Source organism: Sturnus vulgaris, chromosome 21 (genome assembly GCF_052056855.1).
Source record: "Sturnus vulgaris isolate bStuVul1 chromosome 21, bStuVul1.hap1, whole genome shotgun sequence".
Lineage (NCBI taxonomy): Eukaryota > Metazoa > Chordata > Aves > Passeriformes > Sturnidae > Sturnus > Sturnus vulgaris.
In genome coordinates this window covers 3231537-3246996 of record NC_142263.1, presented here as the reverse complement: position 1 = coordinate 3246996, position 15460 = coordinate 3231537, and the positions used below count along the sequence as shown (strand labels likewise).

General features: G+C 42.0%; 1 protein-coding gene across 1 annotated transcript in view; it reads left to right on the top strand.

The window, feature by feature from the left end:
- Positions 1-12514, top strand: part of ULK2 (unc-51 like autophagy activating kinase 2) — a 35758-nt gene extending 23244 nt beyond the window's left edge. Inside the window, exons 17-28 of the mRNA XM_014876517.2 lie at positions 677-822; positions 1054-1134; positions 3839-4125; positions 4245-4435; positions 5077-5186; positions 5982-6134; positions 6740-6948; positions 8207-8385; positions 9261-9379; positions 9731-9888; positions 10416-10551; positions 10647-12514. Of these exons, the coding sequence (XP_014732003.1) occupies positions 677-822; positions 1054-1134; positions 3839-4125; positions 4245-4435; positions 5077-5186; positions 5982-6134; positions 6740-6948; positions 8207-8385; positions 9261-9379; positions 9731-9888; positions 10416-10551; positions 10647-10714 (1837 nt within the window). The 3' untranslated portion in view covers positions 10715-12514. The remainder of the gene's footprint in view (positions 1-676; positions 823-1053; positions 1135-3838; positions 4126-4244; positions 4436-5076; positions 5187-5981; positions 6135-6739; positions 6949-8206; positions 8386-9260; positions 9380-9730; positions 9889-10415; positions 10552-10646) is intronic.
- The last annotated feature ends 2946 nt before the right edge of the window (positions 12515-15460 follow it).

The following is a 15460-nucleotide window of genomic DNA, read 5'->3' as shown; positions in this document are numbered from 1 at the left end:
AAATATCAGTAATAAGTTATGTTTTGTTTTCACACATGTAGTGATGAGATGACTGCTTTTTTCCTGTAGCATATCAAGGAAACAATTTTTGGCATGCTAATTAACCAGCTTGTCTCATTACAAAGCTCCAGTGAGCCAGGCTTATTCTCTGCATTGTGGTCTACAGGATCAGGCTGGTGAAGGTCAAAGACTCATAAATAGACTACTCAGAACTCTGGAGATCTTTACAAAAACAAAACCCAGGATTTGTTGCATATTTTTTCCAGGATCCCTGATTTGATTATAGTTGGTACATTCAGGGAAATTAATTTCCTTAAATAATCTGTTTTCAGTTATCTGATCTGTATTCCAGACCCAATATGAAAATTTTTTTGCTGATTAAAAAATGGGCATTTACAGCAATACTTGGTTGTGAAATAAAAAAAAATATTATCAAGTTTTTTGAAGATTAAGGTGTTTTAATGTTCTCCACTGTTAAGGCATTGAAACTTTAAAAGTCTGTGGAAACAGAGAGAATTAAACCTTGATTATTGTCAGTATAGAAAGCTTAGCTTAAGTTCTTATCTTTCTCTTGAAACACCAGTATTCCTTTAACTGATCAGACTCCTCAGAGGGGATTCTGAAGCTCATGCCAGGGAAGCAGTGAGCAGTGTGTGACCCCTGTTTTCCCTTGCAGAGCCGGGGTTGTGAGGCGCTCCAACACCAGCCCGATGGGGTTCCTGAAGATGGGCTCGTGTTCTCCAGTGCCAGCTGACACTGCCCAGGGCGTGGGCCGCAGGCTGTCCACGGGATCTTCCAGACCTTATTCTCCTTCACCACTAGGTAAGCACTCAAATGGTCAGCAATATGTAAATTTTATCTGGAGCAGTCATTCAGAACTCTTAATTCTTGCTTGAAATTAATCTTAAACTGCAACCTGCCCAGCCAGGTCATTTGTGTAGAAATAATTTTTGTTCAATGGCTCACAGAAGTAAACTAACTAGTTTTTCACTTGCTTTATGTTTGCAAGTGAAGTAGAAAGAGTAAATCCATATTTTGGTTTTGTTTGCATAGTTGGAACCATACCTGAGCAGCTTGGGCACTGTTGTTGTGGACAACTCCAAGGACATGAATCAAGGAGTAGAAACTTCTCAGGTGAGTGGCTTTGGACAATGCAATCAGCATTATTTTGAGAGAGCATTTTGTGAAGGGGTTGGAGAGCCAACACACATTAGAATGGGTTCATAGGGGACCCTGAGTTTTTGTGGGAACAGCCCATTTGTGGCCTGGATGACACCTTTGCCCATAACTAATTGCCTACACAATAAGACAGCGACTGAAATTTCTTATTCTCAAGGTAGAACAACAGCTCTGATGAAGCCTGTCTTTAACCAGGGCTGGTTTATAATGGATGGTAGTAACATGCTTCTCAGAATCTGGTTTTGATAGACCAGCTCTGTCATGCCAGTTCTCAGAAAAGGGAGGCAGAGCTGCCAGTGCACAGTGTGCAACACGTTTTCGTCATTCCCTTGGGAAATCAGCTGGGATCTGATGTTCCTGTTGCTAAGCAGTCAGCAAGCTTTGCAAGTCAGAAATTATTATGGCATGCCAGCAGGAAAAAAAAAATCAGGAAGAAATAGGACTTGAAGATGTTCTGAGACTGTTAAAGATTGAATTGCACTGTAATGCCAGAAGGATTTGGTATATGAATATGCAATTCAGCAACTTGTTCTTCTGTTCTGTGCACATTTTGGGTGCATTTTCTTCTGTAGCTAAAATACTAGCTATAATTTTTATTTTGACTTTCTAAGATGTGATACTGAAACTGCATTGTGAGTTTTTCTCCTATTTAAACACTTGTCCAAAACCATCTGGACATGACAGAGCCTTCACTTCTTGGAGTAGCCACGTCTGGCAATGGTTTCATCCATTTGAAATATGTTCTATGATATGTCTCAAAAATTGTCTTTATAATTGCTGTGCCATTGGCTGGCTCAACAAAAGGAAGGAGTGAATCCTTAGATATGAAACGATCTCTTAAAAAGTGAAAAAGGGGGTGTGTGAAGAGAATACAAAACACTATGTTTGCTTTTCTTGTTGCAACTTCTATTTGGATAGACTTTGTCAGGCTGTTGGTTTAGTGCCTTTTGCCATTATCAAACTAACTTGTAGCACACCACAGCACTGTTTTTATGGCTGGCAGGGGTTTTAATGTTTCCTTTGTTTATATGTTTTCTGCATTCTTTTCCTCCTTGGTTTCACTTCTTAATTTGAAACGACTGCAGTGGTATTTCTGTTTGTACAATACCACAAACTGCAGCAAGTCTGTTTCTCAGCATTTTAAGGGGTATGGGAAGCAGTTTTTTGTTTTGGGTGAGGTGAGGTCATCTGAGCTGAGATTTTTCTAAGGACTGAAGATGTCTTTCGTAATGTAGCTTCTGAACTAATTGAGCTGTTCTTGCTGCCCGTGGCATCCCAGGACACACTTTTAATTCAGAAGCCTCCCCTGGGGTGGCAACAGCACTGGAACAGTCACCAGTGAGATTTCAGACTGATTCTAAAACGACAGGTGAAGACTTCCCGGTGCTGTGAGACAGACAAAGCAGAGGGATTTCCAGCAAGCAAATTCTTGGCTGGAAGGTTAATGAGAAATAGACTTGATCCCTCTGCTAGAGCTGCAGGCAGACAGGCTGTTCTGAAAAATCCTGCCGAGTGGAGTGGAATGAAAGCAAGATGAAGTAGCTCATATTCAAAATCCAACTAGCAAAAAACATGGGCTTAAGAAGGCTGAAAGATGTGTTGTAACAGCTGGGCACTTTACTGAGCAAACTGCAAGAAATGTAGGGTGGTTTTTTTGAGCAGGCATTTATGAAATGAAGCCTCTCAGAAGATTTTCATGGCCAGCTTTTAAAAATCTTCTCTAGTTGTATGGTTCAGTTTTTCCCTCTTTCTTTTTTTTTTTTTTTAACTTGAGTGAAACTCAGTTCAGTGTCAGTTCTTTGAGGTTACAGGCAGGCATTTTCTCAGGGAAGCAGTGACCATAAAGCTGAAGTGGGATGTACTCTTTGTAACTTTGCACAGTTCCTTATCATGAGACACAAAAACATACACCAGGAGCAGAACACTTCATCAAATTTCAGGCCTAATTTTGAAAGAGGAAGGGCATCTTTGAGAAGGTGAGGTGTTTATAAGAGTTATTTCCCCAATGCCCTCTGTTTAAATGATAACTTGGAGCTCTCCCATTTGCATCAGGAGAAACTGCACTCGTACCTAAGTGTGGACTTCCTCTGTCAGCTTTTGAAAAAAGATTCAGTCTGACACTGACAGACTAAAAAGTAAACAACTGCTCCAAGTAATGTCCCCAAACTGTTCCATCTGAATAATTTGGTTCTTTTTAGTACCCAGTTTTCTTGCAGGAACATGAGCTGCCTTTGTATCAGCAAATGAAGTCATTACACACAAAACAAGTCGTTAACATGCTATGTCGCATTCACGCTCTTGTTTGCAGGAACATCATTCCAGGCCTTGAGAACCTCTATTCAGCTTGGAATTTCAGTGCTGGTTATGCCATTCCTGCTGAATCCAGCCACTTTATTTGTCTTGGTGCAGGTTGCCAGACGTACTGCAGCTGCCAGGACAGCTGTCAGCCTGAAATTGTGCCTATTTGGCAGCTTGGAGGGCTCATCAGCGTGGTGTAGCAATAGTTCAAATAATCCATGGGCTAAATCCATTCCCCTTGCTATCTAGTGAGCTAATGATCAAACACATCTCAATATTTGCAGTTTAATGTTGTTCTCTGGAACTTTGGGCTTTGTCAGCACTGCAAGTAGAATTTTGCCTTATTTTGTCATCTCCACAGGTTCTCCTATTCCACCATCTCAGTCTCCACAGTCACTTTTGATGGGAGCAAGGTTGCAGAGTGCTCCTACTCTCACAGATATCTACCAAAACAAGCAGAAACTCAGAAAGCAGCATTCAGACCCAGTTTGCCCATCCTATGCTGGGTATGGATACAGTCATTCTCCACAGCCAAGCAGGCCAGGTAGCCTGGGAACATCCCCTACCAAGCACATGGGATCCTCACCCAGGAGCTCAGACTGGCTCTTCAAAACCCCACTGCCAACAATCATCGGCTCTCCCACTAAGGTTTGTTCAGTTTGCAATTCTCAGTAACACAGTGCCTGAAAACAAGAATATTTTTGGGATTCTAACTGATTTTTTTTTTTGTGTGTGTGTGTGTGTATTCTTGCTCTTGACTCTTAAAGGCAACAGCTCCTTTCAAAATACCTAAAACTCAAGCGTCCTCCAACTTGCTGGCCCTGGCCAATCGCCAGGGCTTGGCTGAAACCCCGCTGCAGCCTAAAGATATCACTGACCCAAGGGACTTCACACACTTCCACTCCAGCCAGGCAGCTGACAAACAGGCAGAACAGCACAGCAAAACAACCTTTGGCAGGTAGGCACCGCCAGCAACAGAACATTTCATCAGATTTCATCAGATACTTCCAAAAATTTCAAATTTTGAAAGAGGAGGGGCATCTTTGAGTAGGTGAGGATTTCCTCAAAGCCCTCTGTTTAAATGATAACTTAAAGCTCTCCTGTTTGCTTTAGGAGAAACTTTGCATCCCTGGGGGAGGCAGCTGGGCAGCAGAACTGCACACAGCAACTCTCAGAGGGTGAAAAAGCTCTGAGGGGATGCTGAGGTTTGGTGTGTGCAACAGAAACGTTTTGTACTGGCTATAAATACAGCAGGGACTTCCTGGAGCACTTTGTGTTGCTGTCTAGTTCCCTTTTGTTTTGATTAGCTGAATCTGGAATTTCATTGCCTCTGTAAAGCCTGTTCAGTTTTTGCTTGAAAATCTTTATGATAAAATTTGCAATATATTAATTTTTCAAGAGGAAAAAAGGTCTTGTTATTTTTATGGTTTGCTCTATTTTAGAAGATCCATGATAACAAGCAAGATTTCAATACTTTCTCTATTTTTATTGAAAAATTCTCTGTAGTAAATACCAAGAATCTTAGCTATCCTTAGTTGCAAGTTGGATGATATTCCTGAACAACTTTTTTTTTGGGAATTCTTGTGTTTTCCTGTCCAGGTCTGTTAGTACTGGGAAGCTGTCAGATCAACAGGTGAAGACCACCCTTGGGGGCCAGTTATACCAAGGCAGTACAGACAGTCTCAACACAGAGAGGCCAATGGATACAGGTGAGGAGCAGAGTGACACTTCCAAGCTATTTCCCTGTGCCTGGGTTTTTATGGAATGCCAGCTGGATCACAGCTCTGCTTCCAACTTTGAGAATTGGTCCTGACAATTTTTAGCCTCAGCACAGAAGGCTTTTTTTAATGTTTAAGGGGATCTGTTCCATTTCTTTAGCATAGCTTTAAAAATAACTGAGACAGGAAAATACTTACTCCTGTGCTAAACACAGAAATATCTCGACTGCCTATGATGGCTGGAGGGGTTTGGGATTTTCTGGTTTGGTTTTATTTTTGATTTAGCATTTGTGGCTTTTCATTTTCTAATTCCACCTTGTTTTCATATGAAAGCAAATTTATGTAATTCTTGGCGTTTGGTTGGGTTTTTTTCTTCTCCTCCCTGAGCTTGTCCCTTGCCACCAGAAGTTCTCCCTTCTGAGCAGGTGGAAGGACTGGGCTGGTGTTTAGCCTCCAGACCTGTCATGATCTGCCTTTAGAATTTTTCTGCTGTATCTTGTGCTGCAAAACTGATATCTTCAGGCTCTCAGGGAGTCTCTGTTGCTCTTTTCTGGCTGAGAATAGAACATTGAGATACTGAAAGTAAAAAGATATGTTAAGCTGCACCTTGACTCTGTCTCACCAAGACTGTCCACTCAGCTTCTTTTATTTCCTGTGAGAACCTCTAACTAGTCCAGGGCTTGGATCTGCATCAAAGCACATTGTGTTGCAGTGCTCCAATTTGCTGCATGTAATTACTTCTTGGTGTGTTTATAGGGACTAACTTGCTGAAATGTTCTCTCCCAGCTCCAGCAGGAGCCTATGGAATTGCAATGGCAACTCCATCCATGGGAAGTGGGGCATGTTCTCGGGCTGTCATGTTCACTGTGGGGTCCCCTCCAAGCAGTGCCACCCCTCCCACCTGCACCCACATGGTCCTCAGAACCAGAACCACCTCAGGTAAGATTTTCCTGGCAGTTGTGTGGACATTTCTCAAAGGCAGCACTTGGGCTTGCCCACTTCTGGGGCCCAATTTCTGCCTTGCACAGTAAAAGTGCTCTGGAAAGTAGAGATGAATATCAGATAGTTTCTGCCTTTCCCCCCCTAAAGAGGGTCAGAGGCACAGATTTACAATCCAGCAGTGAGTAAACTCCTGTGTACACAGCTTTACTCCCTCACTGGGAGTGGGAAGTCTATGGCAAAGGTGGAGAGGAAAAGTCAGAATTCTGATTTTTGCCTGCTGCCGTGCATTGTCCCAGAAACAGCACACCAAGGGTGGGAGCTGCCTGCATTTTGGCAAGAATCAGCTGTGCTGCCAAATATCAAAGACCTCAAGTTACAGTGGTGTGAACCACAGCACAACCTGAAGTCCTTGTCAGCCACGAAGCCCAGAATCTGTTAGGAATTGTCACTGTTGTTACAGCACAGCCTTTGCACTCTCTGCAGAGCTGTGTGAGGAGAGCCTTCCATGGGGCACTCTGTGCTGGCTCCTCATGTGTCACTTGCTGTCACCCAACAGCCCCAGTGCTAAATCAGACTGAATGTGTGTGTTATTTTTCTTGTAGTGGGATCAAACAGTTCTGGAGGGTCTCTGTGCTCCACTAGTGGCCGTGTTTATATGGGCTCTCCTCCTGGTATTTATATGGGCTCCTCTCCTCCGGGGGCCGAGGCGGCTCCGAGTCTGAAGTACATCCCTTATGGTACTTCCCCTCCCAGCCTAGAGGGCTTTATCACTTTTGAAGCTCCTGAATTGCCTGAGGAAACTTTAATGGAGGTATAGAAACAATCATTTCATGTTTTCTAATGTGTGGTGTTGCTGAAACAGATGTGGGAAAAGCAGGATTGCTCCGTGTGCTTTGTAGTTTCCTCTGCACCGTCTCACATGTTGGTTTTTTTGTTTAAGATCTTGAAAATATTGCTGTATCTCTAGTTGCCAGTTTCTTTCTGGTAGTTCTTGCTGGCATTTCATTATGTTTGAATAGGTAACCAAAGGAACATGATTGCTTTAGTCCACCAGAGCCTCCCAGAGAGGCCTCTGTTGAATGCCAATGGATGTGGGTGCTGACAGTAACAAAGCCCCTCTGGGCATTTCATTGCTGCTTCACAGTCAGGGAAGGATGTTCAATCCTACTTGTGGGAAGACTGTCCTATATTTTTTAAAATGTGTGGGGGAGTGACACTTTAAAAACACAAATTGGGGTGGTCTTTCACCAGAATGCTATTCTTGGAGTGTACATTTCTCAAGACAGATTGCTGTTCTGGTTTCTCATTCACATCTTTCTGGAAGGTGTTTGGGTCCTTATTGAATATCTCTTATAACATGAATGCTTACCAGTACACTGTATTCTTCCCAGAGATAGAGTTTTATTATTAATGAAAATATTATAAACATTGCTAAGATATGTTTAATCAGTTTTGAAGGCTTCTTTTTGAGGAGGAACTCTGCATGTGTACTGTGTGTTTTACTGACAGAGCAGTGGTGAGCTGTTCACTCTAATTAAAGTTTTTAGTCTAAAGTGTAAACTTCAGTAACAGCCACCTTTTAACACAATTTAATTCCAGAATCAAGTGTAAATTAGAGTGAGGCAGATCAGTTCTTTTGTAGGTATTAAGTCTATTACATAATAAAAGCCAAATGTTCCTCCTGGCTCCTCACACACGTGCCAAGTATACTTTTGTGTTGCTGATAATAAAATAAGTCATTTGTCCTACTTGTCATTCCTTTAGTTCCTCAGGTTTCAACAGAGAACTCCATGTACCAATCAACACAGAACTTCATGTACCAATTCCTTTGGCTTTGTTGAAAGTCTTTTAAGTATAAGCTACAATATCTTGAATTCATTAACAAAGAAAAGAACGAGTTCAGATCTGTAGGGGCCCATTTGGTTCTGGAATCCCTAATTCTGCTTCTACCACAATGTGATCCCAGCACAGAACTGACATACCAAGAAATCTTTAAGTGATTAACAAGAGTTTTAAATGTGGCTGATGGCTTAGAGTGGTTAAATCGCTGTCATCTTTCCCTCTGACAGAGAGAGCACACAGACACACTGCGTCACCTAAACATGATGCTGACATTTACAGAGTGTGTTCTGGATCTGACAGCAGTGAGAGGAGGAAACCCAGACCTGTGCACTTCTGCTGTGTCACTGTACCAGATCCAGGAGAGCATCGTTGTGGATCAGATCAGCCAGCTCAGCAAAGAATGGGGGTGAGTATGCAGTCAAACAGAGAATTAGTGAAGATCCAACACATCAAAAATGTATTGATACTCTGCCCTTTTTGCTGGGAGTGATTGATTTCCTGTAGAGAATCTTTAGAGGAATTATTCTTTTAACAACTGAAGACAGATCAGAAAGAGCAAAGACAAAAGATTTTTTTTTCTTGTTCTGCCACTTTTCTGGGGAAGGTGTTGAGTTCAGGTTTGAGGTGCAACAGTGCATTTCTGAGCATGGAAACGTGTACCAGCTTCTGGCAGATGTGAGCCCTCATCCCTTCCTGTTGACTGAAGCACTGAGGTGGAGTTTGGGAGGAGAGAAGAAATGTCCAAATTTGGTTTCACTGGAAAAAACGGTCAATCAGCCCTAATAAAAAATCAAAGGCAAGGTGAAATACGAGAAATTTGAAGTGGTGGGAAAGGGCAGTTCTACTTCCTGCCTTCTTCCTGAACTAATAAAAACCCAACAGAAAACCTCTGTAAAGTGTTTGCTTTTCACAACTGAGAATTCCAGGGGGATAGGAAATGAAAAGTACATCCAGTCACTTGTGGTGAGACGTTGACCTCGGTCAGAGAGTCCCCACAAATAAGTGCTCCTTTTTCAAATGGCTGCATTTCAAGCAGTTTGTCTTTGCTGCTGCAGCTCCTAAATGAGCAGATGTCCCCTCACCCCATGACAGAGTGTTTGTGAGGGGAAGGGAGGGGAGGGGTGGAGCTGCATTTTAAACATCTGTCTTCCTTTTCTGCTGTTGCTGGGTCCCGTGGGCTGTTGGGATTAAAAAGTGATGTCTGGCCCTGGTTTGAATGCATTCAAAAAAGGTATTTGGATGCATAAATTACTTTTTTTTTTCCCCCCCTCTTCTTCCTAGACAAGTGGAGCAGCTGGTGTTGTATATGAAAGCTGCCCAGTTATTGGCATCTTCTCTGCATCTTGCCAAAGCACAGGTCAAATCTGGGAAACTGAATCCATCCACTGCTGTTAAGCAAGGTAGATGCAATATCATCTAATTTGCTGTGCTTGTGAATTTTCTTTGCTGATTACATCAGTCAGAAAGTTTAAGTTGCAATATTTGTTTTGTTTTTCTTCTCTGCAGGAGAACTGTAGATATGTACAATTGCACAATTCTGATAGTAAACAGTCAGAAACAGTTAGGAAATGGGTATTCATTAACTAAAATTTGATATTTGATAGATAATCAAGTCATAGAAGTAGTGGAGTAAATAAACACTAAAATTACAAGTTCAGACAAGTTTACTTTGCAAAGCTGAACTTAGGCTTAGTTGTTGTTTGGGCTTTGTTTGGGTTTTTTTTTTTAATTTCTTCTTACCTTTTACCCAGTTGTGAAAAGCCTCAACGAGAGATACAAATTCTGTATTGGAATGTGCAAAAAATTGACAGAAAAGTTGAATCGTTTCTTTTCGGACAAGCAAAGGTTCATTGATGAAATCAACAGTGTAACTGCAGAGAAACTCATCTACAGCTGTGCTGTGGAAATGGTAAGTCCCTCCTCTTCCCTGAACTATAGAAATTGCTGCCTTCTCTCACATATCTCACAGAAAACAGCATTAATATTTTCAGTGACCACAAAGGAAAGTTAACAGCTTTAGTGATGAGAGGGAATTCTTGTGTCACACAGAAGATTCTGGCAAACGTGCCAGATATATCCCTGATAATGGTGGTGTTGTGCACAATTAATTTGTTTCTTTACAAGAGAGTGCAGGTGTAAGAATGAGCATATTTGTTCATATAAAAAAAGTGCTTTTATAGATTTTTTGTGCAGAATATTCTCAGTTACCACAGCACAGGTGCTGCATCCTCTCAGAATCACAGAATGGTTTGGAAGGGACCTTACAGATCAGCTAATTCCACCTTCATTTTGTTGTCTTAGCTACAACAACACGTCAGCTAAATCAAAGCTGAAAATCAGTTTCTTAATGACACTTTGAGGTGATTCATTCTGAATTTTTCATTTTGCTGCTTGCCTGAGGGAGTTTGTGAAACTGAGTGTCCTGACTGATTGCAGGTGCAGTCGGCAGCTCTGGATGAGATGTTCCAGCAAACTGAAGATATCACATATCGATACCACAAGGCTGCCCTGCTGCTCGAGGGACTCACTAAAATCCTGCAAGACCCTGCAGATATAGAAAATGTACACAAGTGTAAGTTCAGCTGAATAATGAAAATTACATGGGATTAACTCATTGTGGAATAACTCTAAAATAATCAATCACCTGTCTTGTGCCTCTCTCTGCAGATAAATCCAGCATCGAGCGAAGGCTTTCTGCACTCTGCTACAGCACAGTGGCTGTGTATGAGCAGTAGGAATATCCTGAGGACCAGATGGTGTGAACATAAGGGACCACATCAGTGATACTGCACTTTTTTCACTACAGCTTCATTGTTGTCCTTGTTCTGCCCCATGTGGAAGATGATTCTTACATTTCTGTGGTGACTACCAAAGAAACAGCAGCATATTCAAAGAGGAGAAATTCCAAAAGTACACTTGCCTTACGGATCCAGCAGCTCCTTTTCCTTCCTAGCAACAGAATTTAAAAGAATCTCTCTTCACATTTCAAACTGATCCTTGTGCTTTGAACTTGAATGATCAGGGTTTGTTGTTTTTTTCCTCGTGAGGTTTTTAGAGTGTGGATCCTTCTGCATCAGGTACAAACAAAAAGACATTTCCCTCAGAAGATTCCCTCAAGAGTTTTTAAGCTGTTCAGTAAAACGTGGCTGAGTGAATTTGGGAAGCCCTAACCATGTGCAAGTGCTGCTTGAAGCTTTTTGGGGCTCAGCTGCCTTGTCTGGGAGCTCACCTGTTGTACACATGGCTCAGGTTGTCATATGAAGGGATGGCAAACACGCTCTTACCCCAGGGGAAAAGTGAGGATGGAAGAAATTTCTCTCCATCTGTGCAAAATCCCCAGGGAGTTTTCAGCTGATGTGGATACAATTTGATCATCTTCTTCCAAAATATTTTGTTTTGCACTAATTTACTAAAGCAACTGTATATTCATTTTTGAAGAACTATATTAAAAAAAAAAAATCTAGAGAAAGAAGGCACAATGGACTTGGCTGAATTTCATTTCAGTGTACATAAAATTCTTTTCAGAATTTCAAATGTAGCTTCTAGAAGACTTTCAAACAAACTGTGTAAAAAAACTTGTATTCATGTGAACCTTTCCATTTTATACCTATTTGTCTAATACTTGAGTAACTACTGCTCTGGACTTTCTCAGTAATAGCAATGTTGAGTTGCTGGTTGTTTGCTTTTTCTATAGATTTGGTTGCATCTTTTGTTGTGCATGCAATATGTGCATTAATGCCTGCAGTCTTTAGGGGTGTAATGACAGTTCTCTGTAGTTTGTTTCTTGGGCAGTATTACAATAAATACTGTAAACTGAAAGGTTCTGCAAGGAACCATGCAAAAAAAAAAGATTAAAAAAAAAAAAAACAAACCAGAAAATAATGTTGTGGTTTGAGATGCTGATAAAATGATGTAGAATCTCTACATATAGAGTGTGTGAAAAATCAGGATTATTTTGTGTGCATTTGGGGGGAGAGGTGGGAAGCTTCATTTAGCCTTATAGGCATTGTCATTTCAAGCATCCCATGAGATCATCAGGACAGCAATTTGCAAAGTGTTTAGGCAGATCAGCTTCTCTGGAAATGGTTCCTATATTTTATTTTTGGGACTTTTTTTGTTACTCAACTGCTTGAATACTTGAATAAACCATTCTCCAGGACAAAATCATTTTAATCCTCTTAAACACAGTGGTCTGAACTATTTGACAAAGTTGTACAGGGCTTACACATCAAAATATTGTTTCAGTGTTGGGATAACCATGTGTTTCCTTTACTTTGACAGAGTAATGTACTTTTTACCTTATTTATCTGTATGAAATTCCAACAGTTAATTTGAAAGTGTTTGTTTATATAATGTTTGTATTTTTAGGTCTTTAATACGGTGTTTCTACCTCTCCTTTGTAATTGCATGCATTATTCTTGGAACTAGGTAATAACTCACTGAACTGTTGCGTAATAGCCTTTTTATTATGGCCTGTATAAATGTATATTAAGGTAAAAATAAATACTGACACTAGAAGTGTTTCTATGGTACAACTGAGTTGCTGTGTCTCTGTGACCAGAGGTGTTAAATTTAGGAAAAATTCTCTACCTGCCTTGGTAAAGAAGTTGCTGAATGCTTCCCTCAGCAGCTGGATCTGCCAGCAGGGCAGGATGGGGCAGCATCCTTGAGTTCATGATCACATAGCTCTGGCACAAAGTGTCCCTGAGTTTGTTTTTCCCTGGCTGTAGGAAGACAATTTACCCTGCTTCTTTTTTTTTTTTTTTTAATTTTTTTCTTTTCAACTTGGATTGGAAAACAAAAATGCTAAGTAGGATCCTGGGTAACAGCTGTATGATCTTTCAACAAGGTGCTTATTTATTGCCTCTAGCAAAGGGGAGCTGCTGGGCTGCCAGAACAGCATATACAGAGCTAATTGACAAAAGCTGGCAGGAAGTTACAATTTCTATCCAAATTTGACAAAAAATGAGCTTTGTTCACCTCACAGCTCGCACCCTCTGCCCAGCTGAGGTGTGCTGTGCTAGCTGCTGTGTGGATATTGTATTTTTGAGTTGTACTATCAAATTCTCCCCAATTTATTCTTAAAAACCCCTCCACTTGTGAGTGGCACATAAAGAGGATGAGGAAGGGGTGAGCTGGGAATGCTAATGATATGTCTGAGCCTGAATCTAGGAACAAAGCAACAGCCTTAATGCACAAGTCTAGGAGATAGGCTGCTTTTCTCAGGAACTCACTGGGTTTTGTTGGTTTTCTTTCTTTCCTTTCAGGATTCAAGCTCATTCTCCTTCCCCTCTTGCCAGCAAGGCTACAGCTGCACAAACAGGAGGAGAAGAAAAGGGCTATTCTTGCTGGCTGTTTTCAGGAGGAGGAGACCAATGTTCATGGCCTGTCTTTCTGCATAAACTCATTCCACAAAGATCCTGAAGCTGTCCTCTGTCTTTGGCTCTCCGTGCTGAACAGCAGGTGCTTGTTTTTACCAAATACTTTTTTTTCCCCAGCCTTTGAAAGACAGAACTTGAAAGGAGACATTTGATGTGCTTTTCTAGTTCAGCTCTCCAGCATCTCCTTGAGTGTTCTGCACTTGCTCCACTCTGTCCATTTTAGAAAATGTCAGCTGAGGAATCTAAACCACATTTTGATTCTGACATTTGCTGCTTTCCATAAGAAAGAAGTTGAACTCTCAGCCCTTCCTCTGACACACAGGAGGAAATTCTGTTAATTTAATTTGCAACTAAGATGCTACAAGTTTTGCCAAGGCACATTTTGAGGAGGAAGCTGTTCCTGGGACTGCCTGGGTTTTGCATAGTTCTTGCTATTATCTTGTACAGTTATACATTAAGTTACTATCTCATCATCTCAGGGTTCAGAGGCAATAACTTGTGATTCACCCATGTCTCAGTGCTACACCCTGCTGCATCTGGAGCAGGGAAAGCTGGATCCTGCTGCTTCCAAAGCTTGAAGGCTTTGAAATTCAGATAGGCTGCCTTGTGACCCACCTCCTTTTTTGCTTCCTCTGCTTCCTCTCCTATTTTGTTTTTCTTTAAATTTAAGTTTTGATTCTTTGACTTTTTTGTCTTCTCTGAGCTCTGCTTGCTACTATATTTTTTGACTGTCCAGGATGCCTTTTAAGTCTTCAGGCAAATCTCTTTTTATCGTGAACTTCCCCATCTGACCTGAGCCATGGTCCTGGCTGTGGCTTTTCCCAGTGGCCCCACAGCTGCTCCTTTTTGCAGAGGAGTGAAGTCCATCAGGGTAACCCCTCTCCTGAGGTCTCCAAGTCAGCTGGAGCCCAGCTGAAGGAAGCCTTGGCACTGCTCCTTGGGACAAACACCTTTTCAATAGGCTTTTGTGCACGGCAGGCTCCCCCCTCCTCGCTGCCTGAAAGCCAACCGGGTGCCAGTGGGGCTGTTGAGTCTTGTTGCAGTCCTTGTGCCAATCATTCCCATTGTTTCTTTGTGTCCCTTTCACATTTTCCATGGCCTGAACTCTGTCCACAATGCAGCCCACAGACCAGGGCTCTGTGTGACACAGTATCTCCTTCTTGCTAATGTGAGATCAGCCACAGCTTTCAAAACAAGTGATGCCATAAATGAACTGAGCTGCATTGATTCCTGTAGGTTCCTTAAAAACCTCTCCCTGTCGTTCATCTTCTGTGCCTGCTTTTATGGTCGAGTGCTGTTTGGGTTTTGTATCTGGCTGGGTTATGTGACTTCCAGAAAACGCTTGGAATTTGAGACTAGGGCAGACATTTAAGCAGAGATTGAGGATTGTAGCTGAAAACTTGATGTTCTGTGAGCATGGTGTACAAGCTAAAAGGACATTTATTGATTAGCTGTGTTATTTGGTGGACTCTTGAAACCAAATACTGCACATTTTATCTTCCAAACCAAAGTCCTCCTTCCCCAGGCTCTGCTTTGGACATAAGGTAAGGATCAGCAAAAAAGGCTGCTCCCCAGGGCAGGGCGAGAGCCTGGCTCATCGCTTTTAATTGACTCCAAGAGGGGGTGAGGGCTACCAGGAGTGGGAGGAGGGAGGAATCTTGAGCTCAGCTTCTCAATTAAACACCTCTTGCTGCTGTAACTACAGATTAGAGCCCCTCCCCTGCACTGCTCACCTCCCAGTTCCTCTGGAGTTCCACTGCTTTCCCATAAATAGCTCCCTTTATTGTTTCTCAGCGATTGAATTAAAATAGAAAGCCATCTCCCAGGCGTGGGGAGCACAGGGTATTCCTCTGTCTCACTCAAGATCCCACACTTCCCTGAAATCCACGTGTCTCACCCAGCTGAGAGCCTGCAATGCTAAAAAAGCCCTCAGCCTTGTTTCCTGTCCTTAACTGGCCAAAAGATGTTCCCCAACAAGGACCAAAAGGGACTCTCTCCCAGGATGCTGCCTCATTTCTGCAAAGGTTTATCCCTGCTGACCACTGGGAGCTGGGAAATTTGCTTCCAGTGTGTGCTGCCAAGTACAAGCAGCACTGTTGT